General features: G+C 34.9%; 1 protein-coding gene across 1 annotated transcript in view; it reads left to right on the top strand.

Moving 5' to 3' along the window:
• The first annotated feature begins 241 nt into the window (after positions 1–241).
• LOC145694000 (beta-glucuronidase-like) overlaps positions 242–19,979 on the top strand; it is a 44,277-nt gene continuing 24,539 nt past the window's right edge. The window contains exons 1-5 of the mRNA XM_081770145.1: positions 242–322; positions 10,054–10,265; positions 13,616–13,795; positions 15,414–15,589; positions 18,222–18,364. Coding sequence (XP_081626271.1) covers positions 313–322; positions 10,054–10,265; positions 13,616–13,795; positions 15,414–15,589; positions 18,222–18,364 — 721 coding nt within the window. The 5' untranslated portion in view covers positions 242–312. The remainder of the gene's footprint in view (positions 323–10,053; positions 10,266–13,615; positions 13,796–15,413; positions 15,590–18,221; positions 18,365–19,979) is intronic.

Here is a 19,979-nt window from a genome sequence, read left to right on the forward strand (position 1 = left end):
CACACACCCTTTCTGTTTATTGCTTTATCGAATACGAGACGACAAATTATCACATGCCTTTGAGTGTGTGTCTCTATGTATTGCTAAGCAATATCTTATGTTTGTTTCATTATCTTCCTTTAAAAAAAAAGAGACCTGATTCACGTTGTCCCTGTGATAATGAATCAACTACAAAGAAAACACATCACTCTTGTGGACAAATAAATCTTAACGTTTGACATATTACACAGATAAAGTAAATGTTAGCCTATATATGAAGCCCATATGATTGTCAGTTGGTCGTAATTATATATTTATTTGTGTCAAAGGTGTATGAAAGAAGGTAAGGAAGATGCTTGTGTTTTTTCTTTACAAAAATACGTGCGCTTTAACGTTATTTCAGACTCAACAAATCCATATATATACCTTTTTCTTCATTAATTAAGTATAAGGTTCATTCTCTCATTATTTAACCTGTCAATCAGAGAAAATGTATGTACTACAAAGAAACCGTTTCAAGTTCGACATACTGTACGTAGGTATATTAATACACAAAAATACTTTACATAATTCTGTTAATCGGTTTCGAAAAACGTACGCTTTACGGTAAACCGCATTGTTTGAGGTCGGTTTACAATTGGCTTAAATTGATTTATTCAAACCAAATATATATATATATATATATATATATATATATATATATATATATATATATATATATATATATATATATATATATATATATATATATATATATATATATATATATATATATATATATATATATATATATATATATATATTATAATAAATGCGCTTTAAGAGCTCCTTCGTGGCTAAGTGGTTAGCGAACGCGCCTTTGGCACGGGAGACCCAGGTTCGATTCCCGGCAGGAACCTATGTTGTTCGGATTCCATGTTAATCAGTAGGTCTACGTCTCATATAGCCTCGCTGCTGAACGGGACGTAAAAATCAATCAATAAATGCGTTTAAAGATTTTATAAAAAAATGAAGAAAATTCTTTCGAACATATAAAAGTTGTAAAAAAAAATCAACTGTAATTTTTTTTTCTGTTTTACGGCCCTTTACTGCTCTAGACTAGTGGTTCGGAAACTTTTTTGACTGACGATAGATTTTACTAAACGTCCAGGACATCTCAACACAATTGTTTGATATTTTTATTATAAATAATAATAATCATAATAATATCCAAGGACGCCCATGTTGTGGTTTCCAAGGGGGCGGCAAGTATAAGCAACGTTTCAAATATAGTTTCAAATTTTGCTGTAACTAATGTAAAATTTCTATTAGGCTTTCGATATTCCCAAGTACAATTTCCTCTTAAGGGGGCGGGAAGCGCCCCACCTTGCCTCCCGTGATGGGTGCCCTTGATAATATCTATTAAGTGAATCCTCTTAGTTTTTATAATGACTCTATGTAGGACTGAGCGTTATTGCTACCGCTGGAGGTGTTGACAACCTGAGTAGATTTTAACTAATTATTATTAAATTCTTCATTATTTTTAAATTCTCAAATTTCGGGACACACCTTAGAAAACTGAATGACATACCAATATGTCACGACACACCGGTTGAGAACCATTGCTCTAGGCTAAAAGAGACGGATGATTAATGAAAGTGATTATGAAACGAATGGGTGGAATGAGAATACGGAAAGAAACAGGAAACAGTGTTATTAGATCTTATGTTCTATGTAATATAACAAACTTAAACAAAAGTTACTAAAATACATAACACCCAACAGTGGCGACTTTTTACTGAATTGGCAACACTGGCTTCAACTTTACTTTCACAATATTTCCTCCATTTATGTATACATATATGATATTAAGTACTTTTACTATTGTTGTTTCAATGAATTAGCTCACATACTGGCTAACATGTGTAATTATAGAAACCATTAGAGCAATAGAGCAAGGCTCTCTTGTTCAAAAGAGCACTATGAAAGGTATTTATGGAAAAAATAATGCAAAAGGAAATACTGGGTGTGAAAATATCAAGTAAAGGTGTATATCCCAACCTAAATTACTTGGATACTAGTTGAACTTATAACCATATAATATATACTGAGTGGCTAGAAACCGACTGGCACATTTGAAATTTAAATATTGCGCAGGCACGAGAAGTTGGAGTAAATTGCGGGTGGAAAATTGGAAGAGAATAGAATATCATTTCATAGAAAGATTACTTACCATGGACATCGTTGGAACGTTGAATAACGTATTTTCTTTGCACGCATTAAAAAAGAAATAAGTTGTTAAAGTGCAGCGATTGTTCAGACAACATTTGAATGTTAGCTAGCATTGCTCCAAAGGTCGGTTGCAGCGGTTATAGTAGGCCTATTCTTTTGAAATATCATCTTATCAACTTCAGAAAGGAAACATTATCTAAAATTCACTACACTTTACGCTTCTACAGCTAATCAGCTTGCACTTTTACATGTCGGAGTCGTACCTGTCTCAGGAAAGAACAGTTTGAGAGCGTTCTATTCCTGAATACACACTTTTCCATGGGAGTAGAAGCACCTGCCCTTATAACTTAGGTTTTCGTTCTCATTTTCGCATTTTAACGGCTGAGGGTAGTCTCCTGGATGAGATACACTGTTCAACAAATTTTGATTGAAAGTATGTAAATTCTTTGAAATTGCGATTTTTACATTCATTTAAGCATAATATGAAAGGAAATGATAATAGAAGAATTTTCTTAGCTCAGGTTGTGAAAAAAACGCCCGTGTACAACAGTAGCTGTATATATACATATGTATTAATATTTATAGAACATTTAAGCAAAATCCTTGTAAAAACCTACATTTCACTCTTTTTACCTATTTCACTGTGATGTGACAAGCTGGAGAGTTAAGAAGTACCCTAACCTATAGCTTTCCAAGCCCTTGTACTTCCGTTTTCAAAATTGCGCAGCGAAACAGAAAGTAAAGTAACCGTGGTCAAGTTAAACATTAACAATTCCGTAATAAAAATCAGTATTAACATCAAAACATAAAAAATATGTACAAATACCTTTTTGTGCAAGAACTACACTGCAATGTAGACAAAATGTACATGTACAAGTGATCCCTTGTACAGGATTATGTTTATTTTATTTTGAGCGTCTTCACTTGGCTTGCCTTTTGTAGGTTACATCTGGAGCATCCCTTGCAATAGTCCCACAGTAGTCGGCCAATATGTTAGAACTCCACTTTCCCTCATATCTCTACTCCATGGCTGCAATATCTTGATGGAAATGCTCACCATGTTCGTCACTTACTGCTCCACAGTCTTCGGGAAAGAAGTCTAGATGTGAATGAAGAAAGTGGAGTTTCAGAGACATATTGCAACCAAGATTTTCGTAGCACAATAACAACTTTGCTACCAGTTGTTTGTAATTTGTTGGTCGGTGTCTTCCCAAGAACTGTGAACAAACACTCTTCAAGCTTTCCCACGCAACTTTCTCCTCACCTTGGAGAATTTCGTCCAACTTGTGATCTTTGAATAGTTGTCTAATCTGTGGCCCTAGGAAAACACCCTCTTTAACTTTGGCATCACTTAATCGAGGGAATTGTCCTCTTAGGTACTTATAGGCCTCATCCTCTTGGTTCATGCTCTTAACAAAACTTTTCATAAGACCTAATTTAATATGTAGAGGGGGAAGCAAAATTCGGTTACGATCTACCAGTGGTTCATGCTGCACATTTTTCACTCCCGGTTGAAGAGTTTCTCTGGTACTCCAATCACTTTTGCGGTAATGAGATCCACGATCTCTACTGTCCCATTCACATATAAAGCAACAATACTTTGTATACCCTAACTGCATACCTAGCAACAGTGCTATTACTTTAAGGTCACCACAAATGAGCCACTGAAAATCGTAATATTTAGTGGCTTGAAGTAAACGTTTCAAGTTTTCATAAGATTCCTTCATACGAACTGCGTAACCTACAGGAATTGAAGGAAGTTCATTTCCAATATGTAAAAGCACTGCCTTTAAACTCACCTTGGACGAATCTATAAAGAGCCTCCACTCTGTAGGTTTGTAATTAATTTTAACTGCCCTCATGAGACCATTTACATCTGTACATGCCACAAGTGTGTCTTCCATAGTAAAAAATGAAGTGAACATTATCTCCCTATTCCAATACACTGAAATATTTACTTTTTCCTGCAATAAATTCCATTGCTTTAAGCGTGACGCTAAAATTTCGGCTTTGCTTTTCGAGAGGTCCAAGTCTCTGATTAGATTATTTAGTTCCTCTTGAGTAAGTCTATGTGGTTCACATGGAGGTTCTTCTACAACAAACATAGGGTCCTTCGAAGTACTTGATTCAGGAGCTTCAACTTCTTTATCATCAGAAAAAAGATCGTATTCTTTAGGTGGGTCAGGAAGAGGTAGTCCTTCTCCATGTGGAACAAGGCGCATTGCAGAAGGAATGTTAGGATAGATCAAGGCCCGCTTCTTCTTCGTGGAAATTCCCTTCTTGACGGAAGGAACCATACAAAAATAACAGTCTCTGATGTGGTCGCTTGGCTCCCTCCAAATCATGGGCACTGCAAAAGGCATTGAGCGCCCCTTCCCATTAATCCAATTTCTTAGCTTGCTGGTACAAATGTTACACACAATGTGGGGTGCCCAAGATTTATCTTGGTCTCCAATTTTACAACCAAAGTAATATTGATAGGCTTTTCTTATTAGTGGTGTTATAGTCTGCTTTTGTGAGGAAAATGTCACTTTCCCACATACGTAGCAGAAGCTATCCGCACTGTTTACACAATTTCGCGGCACTTTTGTTTATTGAAATCCTCAAAATGTCACTTGAAATAGTTCCGACAACTATTTAAAAATATACATTCGAAATACCAGTATTTTTGCGTACTTGTAGTTGTATTTTTATGTCCTGCACTACATAAACGTCACACCCAAAACGCTGATAACTGCACTAAGCCTGTCTTTTCTAACAATAGCAGAACACTACTGAGATAAGGAACACAAGGAAACCAAGCGTACATATAGTTTCTCCAGTGTTGCCGGATCAGTGTAACATTTTACCCCAAACGAAGCGAATATATTTATTTTTAAAGCGTTATTATTAAACATGCCTGTAAAACGAAAAGTTGAGCTAATATTCGAAAATAACTTTCAAATTCGTGATCAGCACCACAAAATCAATAAGAATTAGCTGATTTTGTTCAATTTACAGTTTCGTTGTTGAACAGTGATATATACTGACACTTCTCAAAGAAGCAATTGTTAAAAAATGGATGGAGATGCCCAATCTATCATGACACATTTTGTCTCTTTGAAAGGTCTTGGTGTAACATTATGCACAAACAGAAGCATCTAAACATTAAAAACAGAGCTAAACTTATGAGTCTGACCTGGCAAAATCATTCACCGGAGATGCCGAAAGTTGAGTAAAATGTAGTGCAGACTCATATATTCAAATTATCTGGTCCAGAGCTCCATCCCAGCTTCATCATAGTTATTTAATTAATCACAGGATTCTTTCCTGAGTCTGTCATAAGGTTCTCATTCATAGTAGCACTGTATTTACTCTTAGTGTCTCAATTTTGAACTCAAAATCCTGATTATTGCTTTACTCAGTCTTCCCTTTTTGTATAAGGGAAACCGAGGAGAGACTTGGCAAACTTTACACTCGTACTAGAGATCTTTCCTGATTTTACATACACTCTGACTCGACGACCGTTGTCCAACCTGATTGCGAGTTGGAGACTCAATTAAGTACAATCACACGAGCTTACAAGAGAATCGACTCCGCGGCAGAGGATCAAATTGAGACTTTAAGTCTTGATCAATTGTTCAAGAGACTAATTTGTTTTGAGTAGCGTTTACTTTCTTTCTCTCCTGCTCTAAACAAAAGGTTAGCAAGACTGGCATGTAAGGAGTCATGATATCATAAATGGCCCAAACATCTATTACCAAATAGTGTTTAATTCACATGGAGAAAAAAGTGGCAACAAAAATAAGCTCGTTATTTTGGTGCCACATGATCTCACTGAAAAACATTTACTCGATCAAATTTCTATCTGTGAATCTCTACTGAAACGTAATGAACCCAAGCTATTCTTGAAATGGGTAATTACAAGTTGTGAAAAGTGGATAACCTATGACAACAATTAACGAGAAAACCAATGTTCAAAGACAGGAAAACTCTATAGTCTGTGCAAAGTCATTGACGTCCAGGAAGATCATGACATGTGCTTGGTGAGATTCGAATAGCATTTTGCATCACGAACTATTCCTGCCGAACGATAGACTCTGACTGTCAAGAATTAACGCCAGTGCACTTCGCAATTCAGAAGAAAGTCTAGAACTGGTCAACAGATAGGATGTCGTTTACCCGAGTTGAATTCGTCAGACCGTATACATTTTTAACGTTTCGTAAGAAATTGCAAGACTTGGTCGGGAAGTCTTAATGTATTCACCATATAGCCCGGATCTCGTACCATTATACTATAATTTGTTTTGCTCTTTGCTGAATTCCGTGAATGGCGTTAATTTTTTTTGATAAGAGGCCTGTGGAAACCATGTATCATAATTTTTTGAGCATTAACTGCAAGAGTTCTATAGCGAGGGGATCATAGTGTTCCCGATTAAATGACAGAACATCAAACAAAATGGTGCTGCAAATATACAGTATGGTTTCAGAATGTTACTTTCAAATTAAATTAAACGGAATCTCCGTTTTGACCTCCAAAGACTCAATAGTTTTGAGTTAACCTGATAGTTACAGAGTTCTCTATGTGATAAATATTTATCAGCACCGATCTATTTCATCAACACTCTTGCATTGTTAGAGCAGTAGATTAAGACCAAATTGTGTTGTCTTATAACGAGGGGTTATAATTTCACTCATAATAACCATAGGCTACATATGATTAACAGTAGAACATTGAGGAGATTTTTTTTTCAATCAAGAAATTCCTTAATCTTTGAAATTTCTATCTGTTTAAAGAAAGAAAATTTAGCCAGCCCAAGAAGTTCAGCGATTGCTCCCCAAAAGTTCTTCAGGGGGCACTAAGTGCCCAAAAGTTCTTCAACACAGGCATTTATCGAATGGCACGAGAGTAGGAAAACGTATAATCAAAGGTGGAGGATATTGTCATTTGGGTACATTTCTTTGAATCTTTTTCTGCCAGTATTACTAATAAGTGGTGAGTGTCAAAAGAGACATTACTAAAAACACCCTTAACATGAATCTCAACTTATTTTATATGTTCTTAACGTATTGAAATCATTTGATGGCCAGAACTCGCGAAGTGTAGAAGTCGTACATTTTTCTGCTCATAGGCTCTACATCGACTTTCTGTTGTACAGGAGACAGGTATGTAGAGTCGGGAATTTACTTTCTAAATATGCTGCCATGTGTCTACAGCACGACATTTATATCTGATTTCTACGAGTTAATCCTTAGAAATTAAAGGAACTTTTCAACAATAGTTCATTATATATTTATTTGATTGGTTTGTTCAGCTTTGAGAAATCAAATAGAATTTAACACTATTTTCTGTATTTGAGTCAAAATTTAGTGAGGAAAAGGTAATAGTATCAGTATTCCTTCGTATCTTTAAAAATATTTCTTATAAAGAATTTCACTTTTGTAACTCAAGGTGGTAAGATGTTTGTCCAACTATATGAGAGAAATATCAATATTACATAGTATGACGATCATAATAACGGGAATTCTGTGATTTCAGTACAGGAATTTCGCAAGATTTTCATTTTCAGACAATAATATCAGGTCGTCTAAAAATATTGAACCTTTTGCGCACAAGAAGACGTTAGTATACCAAATCTCAGGACACATGGATTGTAACGGAGCAGGAATGTCATTTGACAGGTGATATTGAAACTATCGAGGAGCCAACAAGAGAACGTTTCTGTGAGCTCTCAGGGGCGTTGTCACTATTCACTTGTCAAGGCTTTTTCAATATATGTATAATGACAATTTTCTTAATGGTGTAAAACAGAGTGAGCTGGCAAGAAATTTTAGAGACCATTTTCTAATGCCTTTTTCTTAGTAGATGTACAAGAACTGTTGGAATTCTTATAATCAGGCGTAATGTATAGCCCAGTGAAGATGAGTGATCTTTCTGCAAAACTGAGCTACATTTTGAAACTTTATTTTGACAAATGCACAATTGCTACCAGGCCTGTGAAGAAATTTATGAGATTTATGGGTAAAATGTGTTATCAAAAGCAAAAGCCAAAAGGTGGATTTGTCACTTCGTTCTGGAAATCTCGATGTTCAAGATGCTCCTCGCAATGGGCGACCTACCACAACAAAAGTGTATGATATGCTGCCAAAAGTCTAACAAGACTGACATGTAAGGAGTCATGACATCATCAACAACCTACCACAACCTAAACATGTGTTAAATTATTTGAAAAAGATGATTACAAAAAGATGCTCGACATTTAGGTGCCACATGATCTCACTGAAAATCATTTACACGATAAAATTTCTCTCTGCGAATCCCTGTTGAAACGTATCTAACTCGATCCCCTTCTGAAGCTGCTGATTACGAGTGATTAAAAATGGGTAACCTACGATAACAATGAGCGAAAGAAAAGGTCGAAAAAAATAGTGAAGAGGCTTCACAATCTATGGCAAAATCCACACTAACAATCATAAGGTTATGCTGTGCGTTTCGTGAGATTGGAATAGCATTCCATAACACGAGCTGCTGCCGCCGAACAGGCTAATAGACTTGGACTTCTACTGTCAAGAATTAGCACCGGCGCACAAATGCCTAGAACTGGTGATGTTCAACAGGTAGGGTGTTATATACCTTGTTGACAACATCAGATTGCATCTTTAACATTTCGTAAAAAAATTGCGAGAAGTTGGCCGGATGTTTTAATGCATCCATAGTATAGCCTGGACATGACACCGTCAGGCTATCACTTGTTTTGATCTCAGCAGAACTCGCTGAATGGCATTAGGTTTTTTTTGATAAGAGGTCTGCAAAATATACGGAAGTTCTATAGCTAGGGGACTACCGTGTTGCAGAAAAATAACAGAAGATCATAGAACAAAGTAGTGCTTTTGTTCTTTCATAATGTCATTTTCAAACAACGATAAATGTATTCTCAATTTAGACCTAAAAGGGCTCAAACTCTAGAGAATCTGATATTGATGAGCAACAGATTGTTTGATCTCTGTATTTTGTTATTAGTTTCTAGTATAGAATGTTTTCACAATTGTATCCAAACCTTCATTTAATAAATGCAACAAACGTCAATTTTCTTCAAAGCAGTGTTGTAGCAAGTGGGCTTTGGATTTTTAAGCCCCATAGAGCAAGATGTTATGCAAAAACAGACATTTATCATATTGAGATATGTATACAGACGCCTGAAATTATTTGAACTTGAGAGCTTGAACCAACCCGTCCCCCTCCTTTTGACGAACTTCTGCATATTTACTGCTTAAAACAATATATATTACTAATATTATGTTTCACATTCGAGAAATTTTAGCTTCCAGAAAATAAACTTTAAGAATCTGCATTTATTCTTTGTAAATGAAAAATATCTCCAATAATTTATTCTCGATGAATATCTTGATTGCAACCTTCGTCTGTAGGCTTGTGGCTACGTGCAGTTCAACAGAATTACTAGAATCAAAGCTCAAGAATCCGGAACTGCATTTGTGTGAAAAATGCATTAAAACTAAAGTTAATTATATTGTAAATCATGACGGAGTTTGGCCAGTCCAGTTGTGTCCTTTGAACGTGGCGGTTCGTTATTAGCGCATCGAGTAGCGCATCGAGCGCCATTATTGCTGGCTTTCCAGACAAAGTCTTAAGTCAGCTTCTTGACTCAAACTCATTATTTCCCTTATGATTATAGACCAACTTCAAATCCTCTCTCATATGAGAATCGAACTTACTATGAGTTACCATTCACATTTAAAGGCGCCCCATCAACCATTTATGTACTTGAAAGTGGAAATTAGAAATGACTATATGTAGGATTACATTTAAGCTATATTTTATTTGTGTTTCTTTAACAACTTACAAGATTTTACTGTTTTATGTAGGAATGGCGATTCAATATTTGACAATAGCATTAACACTATTATGGATCCTCAACTTAACATCCGGAGCTCTTGAAGGTGGAATCTTATTTCCTCAGGATTCAGAGACCCGAGAAACAAAATCTTTGGATGGAGTTTGGAACTTCAGAACTTCACTCAAATTAGATCAGGAAGTTGGGTTTAGGGACCAATGGTACGCCCAGCCTCTTCGGAAGGTAAGATTTATTGCCTAATTCTTAACAAGGCAGATAATTTTGGTGAAGAACTTGCATTTCCATTTCCCGACTTAAAGTTGATGCGATGCTCAAATCCACTCAAATGTAATAGTGTGAATTTTTTTGTTTTAAAAAATATTTCGTTCGTGTTTTAGTTATGTTGAAATTCTTGACTTCGGTCTACTGTCAAATAATAATAATAATAATAATAATAATAATAATAATAATAATAATAATAATAATAATAATAATAATAATAATAATAATAATAATAATAATAATAAAACGAGACTGGAATGCTGAAACACCCGAATTATTACATGTGCATAATATTTTTTATGGTCATTAACTGAAGCCAATCTCTGTGTTATATCTGATATAATTTTACAATTTTTTGTTGCTTACTGCAAAACAGTTTTTTTCTCTTTATAATACATGTAGCATTAAGAAAGTAATAAACAACAGTTTTATCGGACAAAAATATATCACATAAGCTACTTTCTCAAGAACTTACAACTAACATTGGTCCATTTCTATTATTATTAACGGTGATTCGCTGATAACATGTTATTAAACGACAAATTACCAGTGACGCACAATTCTTGTAGTTAAACTGAAGTGATTGTGCCAGCTCGTTGGATGGAATTAGCATGTCAGCTTAGGTTAAAGCAAGGATGTGAAAAAATAGCAATAGAGGGCTATTAACGTCTAACGTCTCCAGTGGCACATAAAAACAAAGTTGCCCTTCTTTGTTAGTTCATCAAAACGGGATGTGCAAAGTGTAAACGCTAAACGACATCATAATTACGGTGGCCTAAAGACCCTAACCTAGACAGAACACCGATTAGTTTCATGCCTATACAAGAAAACATTTAGACATCCCTATTGACCAGATCTTGCAATTTTCCGAACATATTTACTATTTACATGCTGTGGACGAACACTAGCATCTTCCAAGGTGACAATTACAATGTTTACAAGACTCAAAGTGTTTGTACATATTTCGAGAAACATTTAGGGACTCCGTTACATTACATCTGGCTTAGATAGTCCCCAAATTTAAATCAAATTGAAAATCTCAAGGGATATTTGAAGCAACGGATGAAACGTAGAATTAGGAACCTAAGTGCTTTGTTTGAACTACGAAATACTCTGACCAAGGAGTGGATTTACATCAATGTAGCATACTTGCAATATTTGGTGAAGTCACTTCTGATCGTAATCCCGACAGATACACAGGCCAGAGGTGGTGTTGCTCAGTATTAGATACATTCTGCTGCGAAAGGAGGGACTCATATTTTATTCGTTGTGCTTATATTCTAGGTGATGATATTAAAACCCACAATTCTCTTCAAGTTTTGGGGAAAATTATATTAAATTACTCAATAACTTTCTTAAAATATTTCCAAAATTTGAATACTACTGCACGCACCAATAGATCAATTGTATCATATTCCTACTGATATGTTAAATATCTATCTAGCAAGCGTCCAATCAATAAAAAGTGGAATATTCTTTATTGATATTTCTTTATTAATAGGGCTATCATATTCTGAAATGTTAAAATGCAGACACAGTTGTGCTTACAATGTAGTTTTCTTCTTACCAGGCTGATATGCTACCCTGAAAGCAATGATAAGCAAAATTATAAGCAATAAAATCATGGTATGCCTAAATTTGACAATTCAATTATGACAATATATTCACAAAACACTAGTATGGCAAAGTATACGAACGGAAATTTTTGCTCTTAAAACGATGACTTACGATAACCTTATTTTTTGACGGCCTTAAAAATAGTTTAATTCCATTAGAAATTTGACTGTTTTATTAACATTCTTTCAAAGATACAGTCGGTTCTTGAGGAATACGTGAACAACACCGCAGAAGTTAATTAACCCTATCATAACAAGGGTTTAAATCTTAATACTTTTTGCTCTGAACAAGGTTCGAACTAAAATATTTTTACAACAGGGGAAAACATATATACAGGGTGTTTCAAAACAACAACCACAACGTTTGGGAAGTGTTTCCTGATACGAAGATAAGACAAAAAAGTATAGACCACCCTCGGTGCACAAATGCTTCCTTTCGAAATTATAGACTGTCAAAAGGATAAAAAATTAACTTTAAAGGTCCATAGCTTCAAAACTATGGGACCTACAGTAGTCGGATCAAGACTTCACTTAGGAATCAATATGTACGCTATCCAAAAATACATGTTCCAGAACCCACTCGTGGTACTTGTGCAACAAATTTATAGACGGAGTTCGGCTACGAGCATACAATTTGAAGTATTCACCAACTACCTCTATAAACGTGTTGCGGAAGTACCACAGGATTGTGAAACTTGGATATTTGGATAGAGCACATACTAGTTCCCAAGTGAAGACTTGACCCGACTACGGTAGGTCCCATAGTTTTGAAGCTATGGACATTTAAATTTCATTTTTTTTTTGTTTTGGGCAGACTATAACTCCTTTTAAAGGAAATATTTGTGTACCCACGTGGTCTACACATTGTCTTATCGTTTTGTTAGGAATCACTTCCCAAACGTTGAAGTACCGTATAATGTGCATGATTAGTTGCATAGGTACATCACACTGACATATATCTAAATTTCACACAGTATATCGGGAAAGTATAGAAATACAGTTAAGTTTGGTCATTAGTGGCAATCTGAATCTATTTATATTTTATTCGTAAACGTAAACATAACAAATTTACATGAAGAGTTGGGCTTGATGTGACGAACTTTCTAAAAACTTTTGCATATGAGTAGTGTCCATTGCAAAATCATGTCCAATTAGTATCCATTCAACTCCAGAACGTTAACAAAGTCATCCTTTAGCCTAATAATCACAGATGCTTGTACTTTTGTTTGCACTCGATTTTGAAGTTCATTAAATATGTGACTCACTACACACACACACACACACACACACACACACACACACACACACACACACACACAAAAAAAAAAAAAAAAACTGTGAAGGACAGGCATAATTTGTAATTTAACAAGTAATGCATTTGTACGTTAAGAATCAATCAAACAACTAACTAACAACGATATTGTGTTTCCAGTATTTGTATATAAATATTTTAGCTTAGTTTTTCTTTATATTATTGATGTAAAATATATATGAAACGCGGCAAAATATATTTCTGGCAAATAAGGAACTCTTCTTTGACAAGTAGGGAAAATTACTTTCAGGATAGAGGAGAAAATCCTACTCATCCACTTGTTAATTTGAACCGCGGCTCTGAATAATGTTGTTGTTGTTGTTTTTTTTTAAAGTTTAAAGAATACTTAGGCATTTTAAAAGTAAGTTCATTTTCTTTCTTAGACTGGAGACGTTATCCCAATGCCTGTACCATCCAGTTACAACGATATCACACAAAACGCTACCATCAGAGACTATGTTGGATGGGTTTGGTACGACAGAGAATTCTTTGTCCCTCAATATTGGAACACAGATCGGCGAGTGTTTCTTCGCTTTGGAAGTGTTCACTACAATGCACAAGTTGTAAGTAATGTCAGTTTTGATGTGTTTCATAATGATGCTGTCGATTTCACTACACACTTTCTGTGAAACAAAGGATATTTTTCAAATTTTAATTTTATTTCAAGCACTGTGGCTGTAAATAGCTTACATTAGTGATCTTGATGTAGAATGAGAAGAGAATTTATGTGAGAATGATTACATAATTATAGTAAATAGTATAAGAAAAGCTAATTATTTCTGAATATATGTATATTAATAGAACATACATTTAACATTAGAAGAATTCCTGTGAATTTGATTGGATCAATATAATCAATAGTAAGAAGAACTCGTTATTGCTAATCATGTCTTTATCAATGCGAAATTCAATTAACATAAGGGAACTAATTTATCCTTGAAAGTTTTAATTTCCGGTGCAAAAAATTATCAAACCGTACCCATTGTGCAACACAAACTTAATGCTTCTCGTGAGTTTCTTATGATTAGCAACATCAATGAGAGACCTGCTTTTAATTCCCGCTGAAAATTAATGTGATTTTGACCATACATTAACGTACACATGTAGAGGCTTACGTGTCAGGTGAACCTCTACACCTTCGGTGCTAAAAGATCGTTAAACATGAAGCCAATATCATAAAGTGTTCTCCGCTTGTCTAGTGGCAAGCGCGTGTGCCTGTGGATACGTAGTCTCGGGTCGATTCTCGGTGGGTGTCCATCGAATTTTAACTAACCTCGATGTTTCTGTGTTCGTGTCCCTGTTCTTAAAAGATTAATGAAAAAGAGTGAAATAACTTTTGTAATCGTGATTAATGAAAGTAAGTGACTGAGGAACGTTCGATTAATCATCTGAAAAAAGTGACCAGAGCATGAGCCTTTGGTACACCTGGTTCTGGGTTCGATTCCCAGTTGGAGAGCACGAAAATTACTTTCAATTTCATTCATTTTCATCGCATAATCGTGAGACATTGAACTAAAAAAATAACTAATTTCGAAGCCAATAATATTAATGCTTCCTGCATATATACAGGGTGAACCATTTATCTCGATACGCTCTTGTAACATTTAAACTAATAAATAGAAAACACTGAAATTTCGTACTATGCAAATATCGACCGGAGGATCTGTTTAACATACTACGCAATAGCACCAGATGAACAGTGTTGACAACTGAACATGAAATTATACTTTTCAAATAGCACTACGTCAGATTATTATATATTTCAAATCAAATCTAAATGTTAAGCGAAAAATACAATAACTGACCTACTGTTCAGTCTTGCAAACTAAGGATACTACAGTATCACAAATAGTGTGACTACAGTAAAGACGCTACAGTAAAGTTTGGAGCTACTGGTGATAGGTAGGTGTACATTTTTTCTTTAATACACTACTACTTTCACACCAGAACAAATGAGTGACTATTACGTATATTCTGTCTTCACTACTACCTTTGAAGTATATGAAATATATCACTGAGTTTATTCTAATTATGGCTAATTAATTAAACAATACGATGGAACATATTCACGTTAAATATGTTAAAACGGGTATTTAAGTGCAAATTGTAATAGAACTAATCAATAATTTATATTGGCTATTCAGTTACAATTCTTGACTCATACTATTTCATTTCTTGCAGTGGTTAAATGGAGTTCCTGTTCTTAATCATAGTGGCGGTCATCTGCCGTTTGTTGCTGAAGTTACAAACAACCTTGCATTTGGTAGTAATAATTTAATAACAGTAGCTGTAAACAATACTCTAACTCGAGATACTCTACCCCAAGGAAGCACAACAATTCACTATAATGATCCAAGGTAATCATATATTATTATTCTGCACTAAATATCACTTACTAAAGCATGAATGAATTTATAAGGCACTTTTCTATTTGTGTTAATAACAAATTTATCATTTTTAGTACTTAAAGTTGGATTTTAAGTTTAAACTTTATGTTAATTGACTCATCAAAACGTTGTACAGTCCCCCATATAAGTACATGAACCCTACCCTACCCTTGACTGTTATAATTCCATTACTTGGGATCCAGGTACTTATGTGGGTGACTGTACTACGTAGCAAATTTCAGATACTTGTATACATACAATAATTTAGAGCTCGACAAAGAAATGGTGTAATTCCAGAGAGCTGTGTGACCCCCCTCGTTGGTCTTCCTTAGTAATCAGTGCGTGCACTTTCGCCGGAAGTAGTCCTGGGTTTGATTGCTGGTGGAAGAACATTAACAATTTGAAAGCATTCTGTTAATTTAGGTTCCACTTCTAATATAGCCTGGGTACTGAAAGGGACACTAAACATAAAGATGTGAAGCACGGTAAATTGTGTTTCATAAGATCTATCTGAATACTAATTGGTTTTCTTTTTATCTCTGAGAATAATGAAAATATTAAAAGGAATCGAAAAAGGCCAAATATAAACGAAAACTACATACGAGTATGCCTTGAAGTTTTGTATTATTTTTCAAACAGTAGGTACGATACATTCCGAGTAGTAAAAGAAACAAACGTTTGTTTCCTGGAAATGCATTCTGAACGATCATTATAATCGTCCAGTTATTTTGAAGCTATATACTATAAAGGAAAAAGGAACTCTTCTTCTCCAGGGAGAAGGAAGAACGACTTCTACAAACTATGCATGTAGGCACGAGAACTGGCTGCCTGAGAGCATTTTGGTTATTAATTTTTGAACATTTCAAATGTGATTTCCGAGTACAAGTTAGTTTTGTTGAATTCGCCTTTATTGATGTCTAAAGCAGTGGTTCTCAAACTTGTTGTTACCGCGACTCACATTACATATTAAAACTACTTTGTGGCCCACCTACTTTTATTCAAATACACATCGGGGTGAATTCCAAACCAATTAAATTTTGTGAGTCATATTTCTAATTTTTCCATAGAAAGGTAACGCAGAGCTAACAATATTATCAACGCAATGCCCTACCCCGTGACCGATTTTGACTGACCAATTCTCTTTCCATCCTAATCCAGCATCTCTACTGATTGTACAATCATGAAAGAAAGCATTCTTCCGTTCACAAAATTTCTTTTCCTAATAACTTAATAAAAAAATAACCTATTAGAGTACCGCTTTTGACAAGTTATAAAGTTATAACTAATCTAAGAATAGCAACAAAAAGATCCAAATTAATTCATTTGTTCCCGAGTTATTGACAAAAGAAAATTAGTCAACTGTCAAATACTTTCTTTCCCATGTGTACAACAAGGCAGGGCTCTGAGCATTCACTTACTCTTCACCTCATTAACAAACGGGTTCGAATTTTCATTTCCTGAATGGTACTTACTTTATAACATATGTTTCTGCATCTAAATAAAATTTTCATACTTAATTTCTCGCGACGCACAAAAGCATGTCCCGCGACCCACACTTTGAGAAACACTGGTCTAAAGTAAGTTGCAAAAATGTACATTCTTGTTTCTTGCTTTTTAATCGTAATGTTATAAGGCTAATTATTAAATAAATTTTATTTATAAAAATATTATTTTTTAATCTTTAGGGAGCATAACAAAACGCCAGCAAATCGATTGTATTCAGATAATGAGATATATAAGAATCGGTCAAATAAGGTAGTAATAAATTGCAATAGGGTTATCTTATACTGTCTTTAGTCTGCAGATCATTCGCATAATACTAAAAAGTTTCAATTATTTTCCACAAAAGATAATATAGTAAATAAGTAATTACTAGCAATTATTGATTTCCTGTTTCATAATTTCTGAGAAAAAATTAGAAAATTATTTTTTTCTTCTGTTGAATTAAAGCATGAAGTGAACATTATTTTAAACAAGATGTTCTAGTGAGATAATACCAACTACAGCAACAGCGTTGTGTCATTACTGTCCACTGGGTGCTACGATATATCCGTATTCGTGGCAGCAAACATACTGACAAAGTAGTTGAGATAGCTGCATTGGCAAATGTAGCATTGGAGCACTCTCTAGTGCACTCAAATCTCTGTAGCTATTTCCTCCAACTAACGTGGTGTCAGTGGAAAACAGGTTGCAACAGTCCAACGGAAATAAACTACACTCACCAGGTCAGTAAATTTTATTTTGGGCAATTGGACCAATAAAAAACAAACAAACACAAAAAAGTACAAAAAAGAAACAAGAAGTTGTTTTTGAGCATAGAACTCTAACATAATATTTTAGACAAACGCACAAAATACTCCTAAGCAAGTGAGTTGTTGGTACAGTCGTGAATCTAGGTTCGTAGATCGTGTGTTCACACTATTTAATAATCAAATTTAAAAATTTTAAATTAAGTATCGATATAACGCATTTTAAGCAAGAAATATGTAATGTATTGTTATAGTTATTATATATATTCAGTACATAGGACAAATATTTCATTTCAAAAGTACCATAGAACATGGAGCATTAACATGAAACACTTTTTTTACCTGTTTTTCAGATATCCAACTGGTTACACTGTATTAAACTACAATTTTGACTTCTTCAACTACGCTGGAATTCATCGTCCTGTGTACTTGTATACAACTCCACAAACGTACATTGATGATATTACTGTAACTACCGACGTTGATGGAACAACAGGTATCATGTTCTCTTCTTCTATTGACTAAACACCAAGTTTAATATTTTATTTCAATCGAATTTCAAAGGCAGAGTGCTGAAAAGTCAGATAACTTATTTCTAAACTTTTTGGTTTACACTATGTCCTCGTGAGTTACATTCATACTTTCTTTCAAACACCATGACACCAAAGACACCAACTTCCTGTGAATGCATAGGAGTTTCACACTTATGCGTTTCACACTTACAGGACACTTGTGCGTTTTCTGGAGCCCATATTTGAAAATCCTTCAAATTGGTGTACCTGTTGAGAGAGTATTACATCTAATCAGACCAGGTGTAGAGTTCAAGAATCAATGAATGAGTAATAAGAACTTGTCAAGCTTGAATGTCTCCAGACTGCAGGTGATGAACAGCACGGATTTTATAACGATAAAGTTTCAAAGAATTGCAAAATGCTGTATCATGTGAGCTGTCGCATTACCTTTTTGGGTCTCTCATAGCATGTACACAAGTCGGCCGAAGATTCTTCTGCTAATTCTTTGCTTCTTGATGTGGTCATTATGTTCCTTGTCTCCTGAAACTTACCATGTAGCTGCATGTTAGGACTATATTTCCAGCAACTCCTCGGAGATTTTATATGAAGGCCTTTGACGACTATGTAGGCTATTTATTTATTTATTTATTTATTTGACAATGTATCAAAGACAGATCAAAGTCCATTTTACGCTGAAACAATGTAACTTAAAATGTATGTACTTTGTGACAATAAATATATCCATTTGCATAGTTTACATGTAGCTACTCAGATTCTGTAACCAGTGTTCTTCAACAACTAAAAAGGAAAAAAAACGAAATCTTCGTTAGGTTGTTGGTGCTTTGAACACCCAGTATATCTTTCATATGCTAATTTACTGAGGGAATTATATTTGTTAAATTATACAAAAGAAAGATAGGCTGAGGAATTAACTACTGTCTTGTGAAACTTCTGATTCTTAATTATGAATATCATCGATGATTACGTTAGATTCCTGCATTACTCAGTAACTTCAGTAGTTGTTTTGTTCACAATTTATGAAGGTTCTTGAAGCTCAGTACAAAGATAAAACTTCGTGAGAAATTGCACTATGCTCTTCTGTAGAACCCGGAGTCTTCTAGTCTGGCTTTTGGTGTCCTCTTCGATGTGAATTCTACTTCTTCTCTGTTTCTTTGAGTTTAGACTTTTCCCAAAGGATATAAGCCTGAATTTCACTCAAAGTTCATTTATACATCCACGTATGTGTTTCTACATATATTACTGCTCTTAATAATTTGGTAATGCATGTTTGGGTGAAGAACATTTAATTCTTCTGTCACATGCACTAACGTCTGGCTAGACAGTAGAGACCTGCACGGGCCGGGCCTGGCTTTGGCGGACCGACTCTGTAATTTCTTTGGGCCGGGCCGGGCTTGGGCTGGCCGACACTGATTTCTCTTCAGGTCGGGTTGGGCTGGGGCCGATCAATTGCAGTTCTTTAATAATTATTGACTTTCGTTAAACGATAATTGGTATAAAGCCAAACTTTGATGAAGTGTGTCCGTGAAAAATGTTACAAAGAATGCAATAGCTATTTACAGTTTGTGTCGCTTAGCGGCT

This window comes from Thermobia domestica, chromosome 9 (genome assembly GCF_964235325.1).
Source record: "Thermobia domestica chromosome 9, izTheDome1.hap1.1, whole genome shotgun sequence".
Lineage (NCBI taxonomy): Eukaryota > Metazoa > Arthropoda > Insecta > Zygentoma > Lepismatidae > Thermobia > Thermobia domestica.